At 41.9% G+C, this 18,727-nt stretch overlaps 2 protein-coding genes across 3 annotated transcripts in view; one reads left to right on the top strand and one right to left on the bottom strand.

Moving 5' to 3' along the window:
- The window catches only part of EML6 (EMAP like 6), a 157,739-nt gene extending 150,198 nt beyond the window's left edge, over positions 1-7,541 (top strand). Inside the window, exons 39-44 of the mRNA XM_067294690.1 lie at positions 466-701; positions 1,283-1,445; positions 2,192-2,295; positions 3,466-3,619; positions 4,012-4,112; positions 7,302-7,541. Coding sequence (XP_067150791.1) covers positions 466-701; positions 1,283-1,445; positions 2,192-2,295; positions 3,466-3,619; positions 4,012-4,112; positions 7,302-7,326 — 783 coding nt within the window. The 3' untranslated portion in view covers positions 7,327-7,541. The remainder of the gene's footprint in view (positions 1-465; positions 702-1,282; positions 1,446-2,191; positions 2,296-3,465; positions 3,620-4,011; positions 4,113-7,301) is intronic.
- Positions 7,542-9,165: 1,624 nt separating this feature from the next.
- RTN4 (reticulon 4) overlaps positions 9,166-18,727 on the bottom strand; it is a 49,735-nt gene continuing 40,173 nt past the window's right edge. For both annotated transcript variants that reach the window (XM_067293013.1, XM_067293012.1), the window contains 4 exons: positions 14,024-14,093; positions 13,288-13,334; positions 11,738-11,796; positions 9,166-11,345 (listed from right to left, as the gene is read on the bottom strand). In XM_067293013.1, the coding sequence (XP_067149114.1) occupies positions 11,303-11,345; positions 11,738-11,796; positions 13,288-13,334; positions 14,024-14,093 (219 nt within the window). In that variant the 3' untranslated portion in view covers positions 9,166-11,302. The remainder of the gene's footprint in view (positions 11,346-11,737; positions 11,797-13,287; positions 13,335-14,023; positions 14,094-18,727) is intronic.

An 18,727-nucleotide genomic window follows, 5' to 3' on the forward strand; every position in this document is an offset into this window, starting at 1 on the left:
AGGCTATATAAATCTTTTCAAAAGCTAATACGGATAACTTTTAATATGAAAAAATAGTATAATATAAATACAATCAGGTAGAGTGAAAATGCAAGAGCATTTTGCTATATTTTTACATTGCAAATCAAATAAAAAAAAACAAACTGTTCATATCAGTAGTTACAGAAACTATCAAAAATCAGCTTTTAAGCTCAATGGGAAACTAATTTTGACACCAGAAAGAATACAATTTATCAGAAAGGCTGAAAAATCAAAGTCAGTCTGCAACATGATAGATGCAAACATGAAACTGCCATTTGAATTAGATGTATATCTAATCTATAGATCTGTAGATCTATTTTTGGAAGCCTATTTTGCAACATACACACAGGTGGGATGTGATTGTTTTATGTGAAATTTCAGATTTAGAGGAAACTATATGCAGTTTGTTTTTAATAATTGGCTTTTATACTTTGTGTTTGGAAGCTTTCCGTTTACTTCATAGTTTTCTACAGGGGAAGTAAAAAACTATTGCTTTTGTCAATACAGAAACTGCTGAACAAAGTGAATCTAGGTCATCCAGCAAGATGTGCTGCATATAGTCCTGATGGTGAAATGGTTGCTATTGGCATGAAGAATGGAGAATTTGTTATTTTGCTTGTAAACAGCCTTAAAGTTTGGGGCAAAAAGCGAGATCGGAAGTCTGCAATTCAGGATATCAGGTGTGTCGAAAATGTCGGTTGAAATTCTTCAAATGAACAGCCCTTCCTTAGGAAAAAGTCCATCAAGTTCTAAGTTGATTTCCAGATGTTTGTAACTCCAAATTTGTTGAAACCTGCATGAAATCATGAAATGCATTTACTGGTTGACTGATACATGGCTTTGCCTATACCTTAAGCTTATCTACCTTATATACCACACTCTTTTCCTGTGATTAATTCAGTTATATCCACTTGAATATAGCTAGTAATTTGGGCATTGTGGAGCTATGATCCTGGGAATTAATTTTATAGTGCAATTAAAATCATTAGTGCAATTAAAATTGCAGGTCCTGTTGCTTCCTCACAGAGGACTGGTGATACTCTGTGCAGTGTGCTGTGCACTTTTTGCAAATGTGATATTAACATCTGCTAACTACGGATGATATCCTCAGCCTTTCTGATATGCCTGCTGAGCATCGAGGTTTGGTTTGGATTGAATCTTGCAGTTGATACAAGATTATGATTGTTTTCCATTAAAAGAAAATTGAATTTGTTCACCTGAAACAGTAAATTATATCCCCATCTCATGTTTTATTGCCTAGAATCAGCCCAGATAACAGATTTTTGGCAGTGGGTTCCCAAGAACATACTGTAGATTTTTATGATCTCACTCAAGGCACGACACTAAACCGGATAGGCTACTGCAAAGACATTGCGAGTTTTGTCATACAGATGGATTTTTCTGCAGACAGCAGGTACATTCAGGTATGTTGGGAGCAGGCCCACATTTGTTTGTTATTCCTGTGACTTGTTATCAGGCATAATAAGAAGACGGAGGTCAGAGTGGTTGAGGGAGGCTTCCAAAGTGATTCTGAACTGCACTTCAAGGGGCTCCTAAGTCTTTCACTGTAGATTAGATAGATAGTGCAGATAGGGTTTGGCACACTAAAAGCCTTGGAAGGGAACTGAGCTATGTTGCTGCTGTCGGAGATGCAGAAGCCAGGGGAAAACCCAACAGAGAGAAAGAGAGGACTTTAAATACAGTTCCATGAACATCATGTAAGGAAGGGGGGGGTGGTGCACCACTACAAATGAAGTTGTGGACTGTAACCTCAATATGGAAACAGTTGTCTTCCTTTTCCTGAGTTTGGATGCATATGATACCTGAACTCATGGGAGGTTTCCTTCGGAAATTTTTCTGCTGCTATAGACTTAGTAAGATTGGGTTGAGATAAACCAGATGATAGTATACAAATGAAAGGAAATTTATCAGCTATGGAGTATATGACCATCTCATTCAATTGCCATCTGTAACATTATTCTGATTACTTTCTATTGCATATAATGAATTATAGCTAATTAGAAAAAAACAGAAATCTTATGGTAGATGTTTAATTCATGATAAAACCTGTTGAGAATTTTACCGCTGGGAATTTTATAAATAATAATAATAATTAAAAAAAAATGTTATTTATGACCAAGTTACTTGCTTTTTCCTTTTCAACTTGCAGGTATCGACGGGTGCCTATAAGCGTCAAGTTCATGAGGTACCACTGGGAAAGCAAATAACAGATCCCGCATTAATAGAAAAGATCACCTGGGCCACATGGACAAGGTGAAAGCCCTAAAGAACAATGTTCTGCCTAACTGGGGTTGACTGTAATGCAGAGCTAGGCTGCACGGGCTCATACTGTGTAAAACAAATGCATGCAACCTCCACGGGGTTCGGCTGTTACTTATTAGCAAACCTGTGACAGAAAGCACACGCAGTCTCCTTCCCCAAAGCTCTCTCTTACACACCTTTAAACAAACTTGTAGCTGGTTGGTGCCCTGCTGTCTCGATGGACCATTAATACCGAGGGCGGTCATATCTCCACATGGGTTAGCTGCCGTTCCACGCCACGAGGTGCATTGCCCCCCGTGCTGCTCCGAGCCCCTCGGTGCACGGGCTTGCTGTCGTTGGCACTCTGGGTGCTACCTTTTCCCCTAGCTGTTAGTCAGCATAGTAGAGAGGGGAAACACAAGCTGAATTTATTAAAAGAAAGGAGTTGTGGGCACCACTGAAATATGTTTATTGGAATAGATTTATATGCAATCCTCCCAATGTGATTACAAAACTAGGGCTGTGCCCTTACTGTGGAAACTGGAACTGGAGAAAAGTGATTCTGACACTAAACAGTGAGATGATGATACAAGCAGTTTTCTAGGAGCAAAGACATGCGAGTCCTCCCACTCCTGCTGCTCTGTTATCAAGCAAGGCGAAGAATCTGCCCCGAGTTACTCATTTTGAAAGACTCTTGACAGAGTGTGGGAGAGGGGCAGCTACATCTGACAGTAAATATGAATAATTACAAAGAAACACTTCAACTAAGGATAAGAAAGACAGCTATTTTGGGAAATATTCTAGAGCCGAACAAGCACCCCCTCACTCAAGAACTTAGGCCTAAGAGAAGAGAACATTGCTGTAAAAATTTGTTTGAGGGTGGGTGCATGCCCGTGAGGAAAGACCAAGACTTGCTGCGCAAGCTGCTTGTCTAAAATGGTGGGAGTGGTTTCACAGGCGGTAAGCCTGCACACTTATGGGTGGAGATGGTTTAGGAGTCGTGCAAAAAAAGAAATACTCTTGTGATGCTCTCCCTTATGAGATAGCATTGCATACAAAAACTTAGAGGGAAAAGCCACTTTATTAATGCTGGTTTGTGTGGCCTCACCATGCTCTGGAAAAGAGCAGCAGCAAATAATTCTTCTGAGCTAATAGTTTTCTTTTAACCTCACTTTGGAACAGCATTCTTGGAGACGAAGTCATTGGAATTTGGCCACGAAATGCAGATAAAGCAGATGTCAATTGTGCATGTGTGACCCATGCTGGCTTAAATATAGTCACAGGAGATGATTTTGGTCTGGTGAAACTTTTTGATTTTCCATGCACAGAAAAATTTGTAAGTGGCTATTTTATTTTAATCTAAGCTGTTTGCTACTCCCTGTGTTCAAATTCCTTGTCACCTAGTTTTTAAGGAGGCCCAACAGGTCATTGCCAGGCAGCGTTGGCTGCGGCAGCGAGGGAGCGCGTTCGTTCGTTTGTTTGTGCGGCACAAGGGTTGTCCCGGGGGCAGCGCGCAGGGGATGGTAGCTGTCTTGCAGCAACCAGGGAAAACTGGCTGTGGAGGGAGGTCCCAAAGCACAGAAGCAGCTGCTGAGCTGGGATTATTATGGGCTGGAAGACACCAGTATGAGCGGGGATACTTATTATTTAGATGTTCACAAGGCAACTTAGTCACTTTACACTGTGCTGGTGTATTGATTTCCTGAACATTTCTTCTTTTTCCAACAGGCCAAACACAAGCGGTATTTTGGGCATTCTGCACATGTTACCAACATACGCTTTTCTCATGATGACAAGTACGTTGTAAGTACAGGAGGAGATGACTGCAGGTAACTTCTTTTTATTTTTGTGATGATCAGAAATGCTTCATGTACCCTTCCATGCCAAGGCCAGAGCAATGCATTTAACACCTTTCTGAGCCCATTCTTAAGGGTTATTGAAGCCTGCTTTTTTGAAGCGTGATAGCTTATTTTGCTTTTCTTATTCTCAAATCACTGTATTTTTATGGTCACTTGCATATAATTTGCTCTAGCCACCTTGGCCCCATCCACAACATGTCATCTCAGGCAGAGATGACTCCTGGGTAAAAGAACTTGCAGTCAGGTTTCGGCGCCTTCAGTGTATGTATGTCACCAGCGTATCGGCCTTCTGCTTAGCACCTTGCCTTCCCCCTCGGTGCAAAGGCAAAGCAGGCAGCCCTTGCCCAGTGCCACGTGAGCCAGCGCGGATCTCACCAGCCCGCCTCTGTGCTCCTTGTGGGGTGGTGAGAGCTGCTGCACAAGTGGCCCCGCGTGGCCCGTGAAGCAGCAGGAGCCGGCCCATGCGGACTCCGGAGCTGAAGCGTGGGCACCGGCTGCATGTCTGCAGGTCAGCGCAGGCTGAGTGCTCCCGCTCCTGCCAGAGCCCTGGCTGCTCTTGTTGAGCACCTGGAGCCCCCCAGGTCCGTGCACTGTGGCAGCGCCCAGGTCCCTGTCCCGCCACAGCCTTTTAAGGGAAGAAAAGAAATGTGCAAAAACAAAAGAAAGAAAATCTCCCACCCTACCTAGAAGGTGCTGCTCTGTGCTGCAGCGCAGCACATCATAAACACATAGAGCCCAGCTAGGGCAGGGGAGGTCCCTGAACAGGGTAAGTGCAACGAGCATGTCAGCTCATAGACGCTCCTGTTAAAGCACTGCTGCTCCCCAGCACAGCATTGCAAGCAGATCTTCTGCTTTACATACTTGGTCCATCTGTGTATATATTTTCCAGCATGTGCTGCACTGTTTCATTTCTTTAGATTGTCTTCATCTTTCTGCAACTGAGTACATTAAACCCAGTGTGTTTAGAAAAAATAAAACCTGATCTCAGCTGACAGGGTGAAACAGTGATTTTTATTTTTATTTTTTGAGTCAAGAGACAGGGGCAGCTGGTGCACTAGCCCTCTGCTCTAGCAGGACATTACAGTCAGTGGGACTGATAGGTGCCCATGGACATAGCACAACTGACAGGATACGAGAGAAAAAGAAATCTGAACTATAAATGAATTAAATACTGGAACTAATTACCTTGGCATGGTAAGCCTTTTTTTTTGAAAATGGGGTTATTGCACCCCTGACGATTCTGCTGTAGCTGTAGCTGATGCTCACTCAGAGCAGGGGATGGACTGTGGTATCTAGAATTGCTGAATTCATTTTTTTGTAATGCTTTCAATAACTAGCTTTCTGACTTCAAGTTTATATGCCTGCCTATGCTAACAAACCTTGCCTGCTGCCATCCCCATAAAAGGTGTCACCAAAAAAAAAAAAAAAAGGCCAAAAAAAAATTATTCTGAGAGCCTCTCTGAAACAGGAGGCTTTCCCTAAGTGACAGCTGTTGCGGCATTGCTAATTGTGCGCCTGGGAAGCTGCGGCAGCAAGCGGGGCCACCAGCTGCCCAGGCCGTGGTGCTGCCGGGCGCCACGCGCCGCTGGGGCCCAGCGGCTGGTGCAGGAAGCCTGCGCCGCAGGTTCCAGCGCAGGCAAAGACAGCTGCTGGGGCCGTCACTCACCCAGAAATAACTGGCCAGCGCCCTCAGTGCAAAGGGTAGTGCAGGAATTCGGCTGAACAGGAGGCCAGACGGATTTAGAAAGAGACATTTCAAGTAACAGGAGGCAGCTCAAAAGGCTCCTGAAGAAAGAGAAGAGGAAGAGGAAGAGGAAGAGGAAGAGGAAGAGGAAGAGGAAGAGGAAGAGGAAGAGGAAGAGGAGAGGAGAGGAGAGGAGAGGAGAGGAGAGGAGAGGAGAGGAGAGGAGAGGAGAGGAGAGGAGAGGAGAGGAGAGAAGAGAAGAGAAGAGAAGAGAAGAGAAGAGAAGAGAAGAGAGAAGAGACGAGAAAAAGCAAAGCTGGGGGGGGTGAGCAAGCACATGTGTGTACCCCCCTCAATTTGAGCCTCCACTCATGCTCAGTAAAGACAGGACTATTATCAAGCATAGCAGGGAGCAGAGAGGAGAGGAACAAAACTGCATGTGGTTAAACAGCAAGTTCACGCAATCTTTTTAAACAGCTAAACGCAGAAATAGAACCGCAACAAGGTAGGAAATAAAAGGGCACAGGCACTAACAGCAACAAATGAGATCAGGAAAAAGCTTCCAAGCATCAGGTAGTCACACTTGCCTAAGAGGAAAATACGAGCCCGTACCTTGACCTAAATCAGAGTCTGCAGGCTTGAGTCATTTTGTCAGTGATCAAGACTATGCATCGTTTCGTGATCCACAAAACTAAATACTGATTTGTGTAGCATGACACTAAGCAGCACTCAGCAAGCCTGAAGGTTAGCCACTGGCGTTATTTTAGGGCCATAAAGAAGTTGGTGATTTTTGCTCAACACCCTGCAATGAGTTTAACTCACCTCCCGTTGCACTAGACAAGTTGTTTTTCAAAGAAGCTGTCACACACAATCATTTGTGCAATGATGGTAGAACTAAAGGAACCCCAGAAATTAGATGTTTTCTTTTTCCTGCTTGAAAAAAAAATGAAATGTTTTTCTCTGAAAAGGCATCACACAGGGAGTGATCAGGAAGCACTGACAGTCGAAGTTGTGTGGGAACAAAAGGACATATTTACCTCCATTCTCATCCTGCAGTCTGGAGGTTCATATATGAAGTCAGAGAAGTTTATCAATCAGCTTAATTCTGACAATATTGTTCTGATGACAATTTATTGAGCCAAATTTTAACTATACAGAGTAAAGTAAGTTTTTCCAAATTTCAGTCCTTCACTGACTGACAACACACATATGGAATTAGTGGGCAAAACAGGTATATTGATTAAGTTTCTTATGAGAAAAGGAAAGTGCATTGCAGTGCTGGTATTTGACCATTAACTCCATGACTTGGTAAATGTAGATTTAATAGGAAGACTCTAGTTAAAGCAAAATTAAGAGCTACAAGTATTTGAAGCATCCTGATTGCTACTTCCCTAACCCCATTTCTCTTACTAATAGTATGTTGAAGTTTATCAGCAAGTTACTTTGAAATAACTTTACTATCAATTTCTTTGTAGTGTATTTGTATGGCGATGTCTTTGAAAGCCAAATCTTGCTGCTGTTACTGCCACCACCAAGTGACTGCTCTGGACTGGACAGCCATGAATGCCTCTAACCCCTCGGCTGCTGTGATTTCCATACAATGCTGCATGGACTGCACATTTTCAGATTACTGATGTGGCCATACTGAAAGAGAATATGATCTTGCATTTGAAACACCAACATCCTTGAGAAGGAAGCTGAAGTTCAAAAGGGAACAGTTTTGTAACCTGCGTAAGGCCTAACAATCACTAAGCTGCTTTTGCCTAATACTGTGTTATTCAAACTATCTGCAAAGGTAGCACACCAAGAAAATGCTGGGCCCTTTAATTTGCATAATTTCAAAATTAAAGGCTTGAACATTTGTTCAAGAAAGCTGGTGTTTTTACCACACCTGCTTAAAACTCAAATTTAAAATTTGGTGCATTGAGTAAACTACAAGCTTTTTATGAGTGTGCTGGATTCATACTTCAGCTTTCAGTAATCAAAGGAGAAAAGTATCATTTTTGAAGTCCATTTTATTTTTAAATATATTTATTTGGCAGAATTTTCTATCCATGAAGTGCCTTTGAACGATTTTCCAGTAGTATGGGCTACAACTTTGTCTCCCACCAATGTCTGCTTTCAACATATGGTGCTATAACTTTCACAGAGGAGGGCTACCCATTAACACCTTTTCCAGATGTGTACTTACATCACCCATTTTTTCTGCTTCTGTTGTTACTATGTTCACAAATGAATCCCAGAATGTTTCCAAGAGCGAGAACAAATGCACTGTTGCAAGGCCAAGGTCCCGAGTAGGTTACACCTCTTGATAAGCTGCCTGCCTTTGGTTCGTGACAGTAGATTGCAGCCAGAATTTGAAGCTCAACTCTGAAGGTGAGTAAGGGGAAAGGGACGTGGAGAGATTTGTTTCAGGGAGCTTAAACACAAATAGCGAGGCAGCAGTTCTCTGAGTGTTTCTGTATTCTCCCCATTTAACTGCTTTCACAGGCACTAATTACTTAGCCTTTAAAAATAGTGTTTTGAAGGCTTCCAAGAATCACTCTTTCCCACACTGCCCTCAGGCTGGACTTCCTGAAGACATCCCAAGTGAACTTCACAAAGGGCTGCTACATCAGTCCTCAAAACTGCCCGCCCTTCCGCTGGCGGCTAGGCCCATGCCACCTAGAAGTAGAAAATAAATCATGCTGGTAACACCCACCAGGGAGAAAAGCATCGTCTTTGCTAACGCTGGACTCCTCTCCCCATCGCTGCTGCTCTCGCACCCGTGTAGGTGCCACCCCCACCCAAGCTACCAAGGGGCTGAGGCAGCGCAAGGCCAGGGAGAGTCTCCCCCACCTGATGGTGGAGACCATGAGACCATCTACAGCTGGTCACAAAAAGCAATTAGCGCTGTTCAACCTTTGTTAAGAAACATTTTGTCAAAACCAAAGCTACCAGGAGGATGGAACTGGAGAGAGAGAGAGAGAAAAAAAGAGAAGAAGAAGAAACTTGGTTGTTGGGGGTTTGGGGTTTTTTTGTGTTTTTTTTTTTTTTTTTTTAAATAGTTTAGAAAGGAACACACAATATGGGCAACATCAAAGCAGATTTTTGACAAATCTGGCATGGAACACATCCATGTTTTGAAAAGATCTTTCTTTTAAAAAGACTATTTTTTAACCTAAAGTAGTAAAGGCTAAAATAAAACATTTTGACTTAAAGATAGTGTTTGAAAGGAAGTGTTAAATACTGCTTTAATTCCAGTTCAGAAAAATTAAGTTTTGAACTAGGAAACTGAGTTTTAGGAAGAAGGTAGCTGCTGGATACAGAATATCATACAAATGACAGATGCAAGGAATATCCAATTAAAGGAGTGGATTAATGTATATTTAACACACAAAAGTGCTTCAGCAACCTCAAAGAATCACCTTTTTTTAAAATGGAATTTATTAATGCCTTATATTACTATACAGAAGATCAGTCTGTCAGATACACAATAAGAGTCCCTATGCAGTTTTTTTTTTTTTAAATGAAACCTTGATCATATTATGTAATCATGTTACGTGGTGATGTTAGTGAACACCTTTTTTGCCTATGTTGTAATGTTTGCCTTTCACATTGATTGTATCCTGAATAAAACCAGTTGTGCAGCAGAATGAATTAATTAATAAATGGTGATGTGAAAAATATCTAACAGCAATGGTGTCCGTCAGGAAAACACTTAAAACAATTTGTATGTTTATATGGTTTGGTTTTATGTATAAAATGTTCAGAAGTGATGATGTATTATATTGTAAATTAAAGTATTAATGCATGAATTTATTTTTAAATGGTCAAAATGCTATTAATTCAAAATCTGTGTCTCAAATAAATTTGAATATAAGTTTTCATTGTCCAGCTCTCTTTAAATCATCAGACTTGAGTTGATCTGAAACATTATTGGACTTGTATCATAATTTCCCTCAAATTAGAACATCGTATACATCGCGGTCTCCAAAATAAAAGAAACCAAGGATCATTACTTCTTTTAGCATAAACAACCTCAAATTTCATCTTTCACAATTTTCAATAACTGACTCACAACACGAAACTGGAGTTGCGCAGTCACCCTGGTCGCTGAGCTGCCTGTGCAGCTGGCGGCGGTAGTGACGGAGGCTCAGCAGTCAGCGCAGAGGCCTCCTCGCTGCAGGCCCGGATCTGCGCTACACGAACTACAGGCCAAACTGGGCATCGCCGGCCGACACACAGCTATTCAGGACATCAAATATACCTAGACCTCAACAACTCAACAAACTGCTTCACACTGCACATACGAAAAGATACGAAAAATCCACCTAGCCACATTGCTATAAATCTGAAAAACTATTTCCACCACCAGGTACAATGGATATTTAATCACTTGATGAATTTAAACAAAATAAACACAAATATATTAAACTTGCCTCAAGAAAGCAGAATACCGATATTATTTTATGTCTATAAGCTTTATTGATACTTGGGGTTTTTGGGTTTTTTTGGTTGGTGTTTTTTTTTTGTTTTTTGTTTTTTTTACATTTCACAATGCATTCCACAGACTTAGTTCAATACAGCTTAAACTGCAAGTGTATAAATTTTCATTTATAATTTCTTGCATAACAAGGGTTTAAGTTTCCAAACAACAATTGCAGCCTTAGATATTCGGTCCACAGATTATCAGAGTTTGAGACTGTGTAAGTATTTACTTAAAATCAACTACTGTATGCTTATGCTTGTGCAAAGTGTATGCTGTAATTTATTTATTTCTTTAAACTTAAGTGGAAGTTCCTTGTTCCTTTCTGTTTCTTTTAAACAGATGATAGTGTTTACAGAGACATTTTAATTTTTCAAGCTTGTGTGCTATGGAGCTAGTCCAGAAATCAGTCAATTCTCTGAAGTATGAAGCACTGTGGAGCAGCTGAAAGATCTAAGCTTTGTGAAACACATATATATATATATATAGGCAATTGATAAAACAATAAAATCACAATACAGCTATACTCATACCAAAAAGGCAAGATTTTTCAAAACTTGCTAAAATGGTATATTCTTCTAAAACATCTCATTTTAGAAAATCTGCAATCAATCTACACAGACCATACACAGTGCACAAACTGGGAAGTGTTACCCTCCAATCCACCCGCACTACCTCTTCTTGAACGCAGCAGGGACTACCTCAGATGAAGCAAAATGTACAGCTTTCTCAAATCTTTTGTATTAGCCAGCGCTGCACACAGGATAAAGAAAGATGATTAGTTTTAAATCCATACATAGCAGCTTACAATACTTAAGATGATGAAACACATGGCAGTCAAAACAGTTATTTTTTCCTCAAACACTGCGTTGCTAAAAAATAAAGATCTGTGAAATTGCACTGCAATGTCAAGGGTTTTGCTATTCCCTGACCCTCCCCATGTAAATCCAGATGAGTATTTTCCCCCTTAAAAGATGAATTTCCTATCGATAAGTTGCTTCAGACTTTTTACTCAGTTTTGCGCTTCAACCCAGGGATCTTTGCTTGGATCCTGTAACAAGAAGAAAACAGCATTTCAGTAAGGAGAAAAAAATGTAGGTATGAATAAAAAACACCAATCTGAAGATAATTATCATGGCAACACAAAACTAGCAATCACACTAAGAAACTGCTAAAACCGCTAAATTCCTCTTCATTCATCCCTCACCTAATGGTTTCAAATATATCAATTTTTATTAGAAATGAGCGACTCAAGTTTCATCCAATATTAACAACTACATCAGCAAGAAAGGAGCTGATTTCATAACCATCCTACTATTTAAACAATAAAGGACTTCCCCCCCATGACTAATGTGCACAATGTATTTGTTATACACACAAATAGCACACACACATCAAGAACTCTTAAGCGTTATTTAAAAGGTGAAACAAAAAAAAACTCACTTAGCCATCGCATCTTTGACATTCTTGTTCACTAGTCCCAAATAATGATCAATTTGGGCCTGAAATTTAAGACAACAGATGTTAGCTTTTAGATTGACTCCTCTAAAGAGTTACTTTGCTGCCTGGTAGTCAAAAATACACCACACTGAGGCGTGCTTTACAGGAAAAAAGCGTGACAGAAAGTCAGGAGCTTGTGTGCGTTCATTCCCCAGTTCGATGTCACGCCAGGTTACGCAGCCCAGCTCCTCTCAGTCGGTTTCCAGTATGAGACTCCCTCAATTGCGACTGGTGACCGACAAAAGGCAAGAGCCTCCCAGGACTAAGGCACACGCCGGGGCCTCTGTTTCGAGGAGCAGCCCGGGGCTGCCCTGCCCGCCCAAGCCCTGTGCAGGAGTTCCTGTTGCTTCAGCCATGGCCGGCACTAGCGTTTGCCTTTGGGAGCGCACGCAGCCACATAGATGAGTGGTAAGTACCCAGATAAATCCATCCCTGGCTTCTGCATGTTTCATCAAACTAGTTGCTAGTGTTTCACCTCCACCTCGTGTCCAGGCTGCTCCAACACGAGGGCACACAACCGAGGCCCTCAGTGAGAAGCAATCGGCTCCTCCACGTCCCCTCAGCACCACAGAGAACCAAGCTTCTTAGGTGAGCTGGGCATGTGAAACGGCTCACACCTTTGACAGCAGCATTCAGCTTGTCAAGAGGATTGAGGGCCAGGGTTAAGCCACACAAATTGTCCATCATCATCCCTCAGGGCTACAGATTTCCCTTCACTTCAGAAAATTTTATTCTTTTCTTGGGTCATACAGGAGCTTGGAGAGGAGCCCAAGAGGCTCCACCATCTGCTCAGTGCCTTTCTTTCTCCTTTCCTGAGTCCCAGACTGGCCTCCGTGAAGAGGGGTTGTTTGTGAAAGAGGAGAAGGAACTGTTAAGCCAGAGCTGACTTACCCCCTCCTGTGCCACGTCATGCCAGAGACGGTTTCTTGCTCAGCTCTGCTATAACTTAATAGTACTCATTTTATTTTGGCTCCTTATCTCCTTCCTTCACACTAGTCTATCCACCAAAGCAGCACTGGACTATGCTGAGCATCTCCCACCAGTGTTTTAGCCAGGGCTACAAAATCCATGGGGTTTCAGGATACGAATCCTGAATCCTGAACACCAGCTCTGAAGTGGTTACTTTAGAAATTGTTTAGAAAGTACTGCATCAGGATTAACATATCCTGCCTATTACTGCTTTAGTCCTGTCCACATCTGGATCAGAGGGACAGAAGGCAAAACCAGGTTAAGCAGGCCTTTTTTATAATTGTTTGCTTGGGAAGCCTTCTCACACTTCCACCAAAAAGGAGGGGAAAGCACTTGCAGTCTGGACTTTCAAAGTGAACTTGCTTCTCTTGCCCTTGCACTGACTCAGGGTTAAAGACCTATGTTTTAAAAACTTAAAGACTTTTGAAGATTGAAGCAGAAACACGAGAATTAAAAATAAACCAAAACTCACTTCAACAGAGCTAATTTTTATGGTGTATTTAATAATCATACTAAACACTTACCTGATGTCTCTCATAAATAACAGGAACACTGAAGAGTGAAATCAAAGCTGGAAAACAACAGACCAAAGGTGTAAGTATGGACAAAAGGAATAGTGTCCATATAGAACGGAGTAGTTTTCAGAGCTTGACTTTTTTATTTTTTAAGATACAAGAAAAAGAAATAACTAAACCACATACAAAAATTGTTGGCAAGTAATTTAAACAGTTCCTATGAGGAAAAGGTGTGCTATTCTCTAGGTCTTGTTAACAGTACAGCGGGTCTGATCACAGCTCACATTCTCACTGCAGGTTTTGCAAATTCTTCAAACACTTAGGCTTGTGGCTATGCCAGTCTGTGTATCCGACGCCTCAAGTCAGCCGGCTCTAGGATACCAGAAGTGTAAACTTTATCTTCAGTGGGGCGTGACCAAGCCAGCTCTGTACCTCCTCAAAGTTACAACACAGCAATAATATTAAAGTAAGGCTAACCCTGAAAGGGATAAGCACAAACGAACATGCTTTTTTAAATGATGTTACATTGTCTGGAGAATCAGCAACCCCAAGGAGCTCAACAACACAATTCAAAACTTCAGTTCTGCACTGATATCAATGTCCTAGAAAAAGGACACACAATTATATCATCCTGATATACTCTTAAGTAACATAGGAATGGCCTCACAGTATCGAGCTGACTTCAGTACTTTTCCAGGATTGTTATTTTGCATGCTAGGTATTTAACACTATTTAAAACACTTACCCAGTATCAGTAATGTCAGACCATTAAACAAGGCACCAACATAAGTGAATACCCACATCAACACTGCAAACTAAAAGGAAAAAAGCATGTTAGCCCACAATCAGTCTTATAAGAATGTATAAATTAGACCATTAAGCGAGATAACTTCTCTAAGCACACACATGAAGCTAAAAAATCTCAGACTCTACTTCATACTTGTACATCAAATATAATTATAGATGAATGACTAAATGGCCGAAGGGTTTAGTAATAGGATATGGCCTCTTGCTTCTAGGTCATCTGGCTGAATTCGGCCCAAGTCAGCAGTGACCAAAAACTGTTAGTACTTAGTGGCTGCTCAAGGCACTCTGCATTTGTACAGCACTTCCAATCCAGCATTTAATCACGATGGGCAAACACCACTCGTACCTCCCACCCTTCACAGAGACGAGACAAGACACGCAAGTGAGAGGTTAAAGGGATGGCGCATGACACAGCACGCAGTGACAGAGCCAGAAACAAGCATGTTGTTTGCTTGGTGGCAGCCCAGCAGCCAGCCCAGGAGCTCATCCGCTCCCAGGTGTGGCTCAAGCCCAAACTATCTCAACTGCACTTCAGCTCAGCAGAGGTTTCAATGAACCGTGGACTAGATCAGGCAGGTGCTTCTGTCACGTCAAGGTGAAAGACCCATCTGGAAGGTAACATGGCAAGGTTGGCTTGTTTGGCTTTTTACCCAAAGGCTTTGGGTACTAAAATATTCAGGAAAGTAGTCAACAGTGCCTTAAAATGGAAAAAAGCTTTAAGTCTTTCTGTTAACAGACACCTAAATCATCACACGACTCTGATTTCTGGCTTCATACCCTAACTCATACCTAGATGTTGTTCCTCCCCCACTGTCACCCTGCTGACACTGCACTCGGACAAATCCGCTGTTGTGCACAGTCTCTGCTCCGCTTTGTTAGTTTTATGCAAAGATCTATAGAAGTCAAAAATCTTCAGTTGTCTGCCAGGTGGAGTGTGCTGGCCCACAGCCTGTCCCAAGCATACCTCTGACCTATGCTGGGGCGAGAGGGGGGCTGAAGGCTGCCAGCTCTATTTCTGTGTAGGATTCCTCCACAAGGAAAACTAGCTGGTTTCTTCTAGTGTTGCACAGTCCATCAGCAACTGAGCAGAAGCCAGATTTGGATGTCAGATATAGTGGATTTAGATGTGCTTATTACTTGCTAAGCCCTGAATTATGCTTCATATTGTGCAGAGCACAGATGAGATCTCTAATCAACTAAGCATGTCTGGTTATTTTCTGAGAAAGACACCACAAAATGCCAGAGCAGCCATACAGACACAGTGCAGAGGCTGCAGCGGGCATCAGTGAGAGAAGATCTAGGCACAGACAGCAACTGAAGGTGTAGCACTCCAACAAGCAGGACATGCACAGAACTACAAGATGGGTACAAAGCACTGGAGGGAGGCGGGGAAGGATGTTGAAGTACTGCGGGTACGGAATGAAACAGAAAGAGGGCAAAGATCTAGACTACAGCAGAATTACTCAAAAATTATGGATCCAAACATCCATTTTTAGTTTCTCTTAAATGTAAACATCCAAATTGGGGGGGGGGGGGGGAAATCAACAGCCAACAGTAAGGTAAGGGCATGAGAATTAATTCAAGTTTAATTGCATGAGCCCTGTAATGAAATAAAGAGCTAGTACTTCAGGATCTTTGGTCGATCCAGGCCCATTCAAAATTAACTAGGACTAATTGCAAATGAGGCAGTTCTTTATCTGTCTGTTCCTTCTAGATGTGACGTATGTAGCGCTAGCGGCATGAAGTTAAGCGTGAGACAAGACTGCAACATTATCATCAACTGCACTCCTACTGAAGGAGTTCAGCAGGTTTATCAGGAAAACTAAAGCAGATTTCTCTGGACTCCCTCATGATTCATTCAAACCTTGGCCCAGTTCTGCTCTCTGCAATGCCAGGGCAAGAGCTGGCTGCCAGCCACTTTGCACAACACACTTTAACGGGGCATTCAGACGTTCTGCTTTCCGAGCAAGTCTGTATGTGCAGCACATCCCCTTCCCAGCAAAGGGAGAAAAGTCTGAAACTTTTAATACAGCATAGAAAACCCAAGTTTATGATCATTCTGAACACAGACTTCTCTTACACTCTGCACATTCAGTAAAACAAATGTGCTTACTTCAAGCATGCACAGAAAAGCATCTTGACAGCTATCCAAAATATCCTCTGCATGAATATAATTACAAAAGTGAAGCACCAGTCTAGTCAGGTAAACATTTAGTAACTTTACTAAAGACTAAGTCAGAAAACTTGAGGTCATCTAAGCAGAGGGGTAACAGACATGAATCAATCCAGAAGACCAAAAATTGTTAGAACTATCACCAAAATATTCAATCCAAATAAGCAAGCACTGAATTTATGGCCAAATAAAAATAAAATCCAGGAACTGACATTTGACCAACACAGGCTTTGCTCTTCCTAAAGTCCATTCAAAGCAGTGGCAGGGTCCCAGGGATCTGGGCTGTGTGTGCAGTTTTTATCCACTTCATTTATTCATATTGGATGGGAAGAGGAACCACTGATGCCACCGAAACCAGCCACCTCTCTTTGCTGCCTTCTGCTGACTGCAAATCTTCAGTAAGGGATGGCTCCTGTTTCAAAAGCTGTGGCCACCAAAGCAAATGAAGTTCAGCAAGAAACACAGAGCCGCGTCCCGCAACAGCTTCTCTCTTCACACGCTTCCAACAATTAACATGCAGGGAAGACTCCAGGGATTAAGCAGAGTTGATCTCAACTCTGATTTATGTATTTGTCCTTTTCTTTTCCTCCCTTCTTCTTAGAAACGAGACAAAGTCAGAGAACTTTCCAGTGCAGAGAAGGCTTACCGTAAATATGTTTAAACACTTTAAGCTCTAAGATGGAAAATAAGCAGAAGGCAACCCAGGACTGACCTACAAAGATAATTCTGCTCTTCCCACACACTCAATACAGGACAGAAGGAAAAGCAAGGGCCCAAGTTCACTGTCTGCACATTGCAATGATATGAAAAGAGGAAACCGATATATCTGATGGATTGAACTGAATTTTTCCTACCTTATTCTAATGACTAATGACTCTCCAGTAACCCAAAGCATCAACCAATTTAATGACAAATCAAGAATGCCCATGTAGCAGTTTCTTTACTATAAAATAGTTCAAATATGGCAAAAAGCTCTATTTCCAAAACATCAGCTGAGCAACGACAAATTGAAAGCAACTTGCCCCAGTGTCAGAACAGAAACCCTACTGATGGCGCAGCGCAGGATGAATCACCAGACCGCTGCATATCAGGACGCAGGGCAGTTTTTCCTAGGACTCTCTGGCAAGGGCTCTTTTGGAATTTCAGCTGAAAAGCTGCAGGGAACTTTTCCTTGGGCAGCATAAATATTTAGAATCCATTTTAACTTTCACGACTGAAGCATTGTTCAATAAAAAAGAAAAAACCTTAACAGTTCTAGCTGTAAAATCTGTGTTACATACAATAAACTAGCCTGCAGACAGATTCTACGTTAAAGCTCTCTAACTTTAATTATATACAAACATGCTGTTTCCTACAGCGAAGATGTTTAAACTACATGAGCCAAGGTGTTTTTTTTTTTTCCTCCCCCCAAACCAGGGCCATTATGTTACGTAAAACCTCAGCATCTTAATGTTCTCCTCAAGCACAAACTCTTCAAGTCAGTAAACCTGTAAACTGTCCTGACACTCACTGGTTTCATATAAGGGTTGCTCCCAACTATAAATTAGACTAATTAACCTATATAAAATGTTTCAAATGCCAGAAAATGAGAGGGAAAATGAATTAGTTCAGCTGAATAAACATCTCTTTCCTATATACCATACCATTTTAAAAGCAATTAGAGTGCCTTGAAGACATTCTGTCTGGAGCAAATTCTGCTTCTCACATAATTTGCCTTAACGGCGTTCCTCTGAAAGACAGTGTTACTGAAAGAGCAGTTCACTGCTGTTCACTGCTTACCTTTCCTTCACTATAAAAATGGTGTGGAAATCCTCACAACTGATATGAAGCAATGTATCAAAAAGGGTTTCATAATTATTAAAGAAATACAAAACCCCCTTTGTGACTGTAAGTTTTCCTATGATACAACCAGTTTTAATCAGATCCAAAGAAGACTTCAAGCAAAATAACCTTTCTTTGAACACTGAAACTTAATGCTATTAAAAACACAATAAACAAAGAATATGTTCTTTTCCTCTCCTACACGCCAAATTTAAATGATCAAAAATGTAACTCTGGTCAAGCAACAATAATTCTCTTGGTCAAGGCCACAATGCTGTAGAGATGAATCCTCAGTGACTGAGTCACTGAAGCATGGAGGTGACACAGCTTCCCACAGATCGCTAGGGTGACGGTGAGAGGATCACCACCAAAACGCAACCCCTCTGTGGAAACACCAGCAAGGCACAGGCAGCAACTGGCCCATTTAAGGCATTTTGCCATAAAATGATTGTAGCGGTGTCAATTGTGTACAAAATCACAGCCTGAAAATAAGCCCCCCCAGAAGCAGGAAGATTAAGGCATGAAGCCCCGGGGCACTATCCCGTCTCCTCTCCGCTCTCCCTTTGTGGAACGGGGCCTGTACCACGAGCAGCACACCCCCGGTACCAGCCGGAGCACCTGACAATCTCGCCCTTCTCCGGGGGAAAG

Source organism: Apteryx mantelli, chromosome 3 (assembly GCF_036417845.1).
Source record: "Apteryx mantelli isolate bAptMan1 chromosome 3, bAptMan1.hap1, whole genome shotgun sequence".
NCBI classification, from domain to species: Eukaryota; Metazoa; Chordata; class Aves; order Apterygiformes; family Apterygidae; genus Apteryx; species Apteryx mantelli.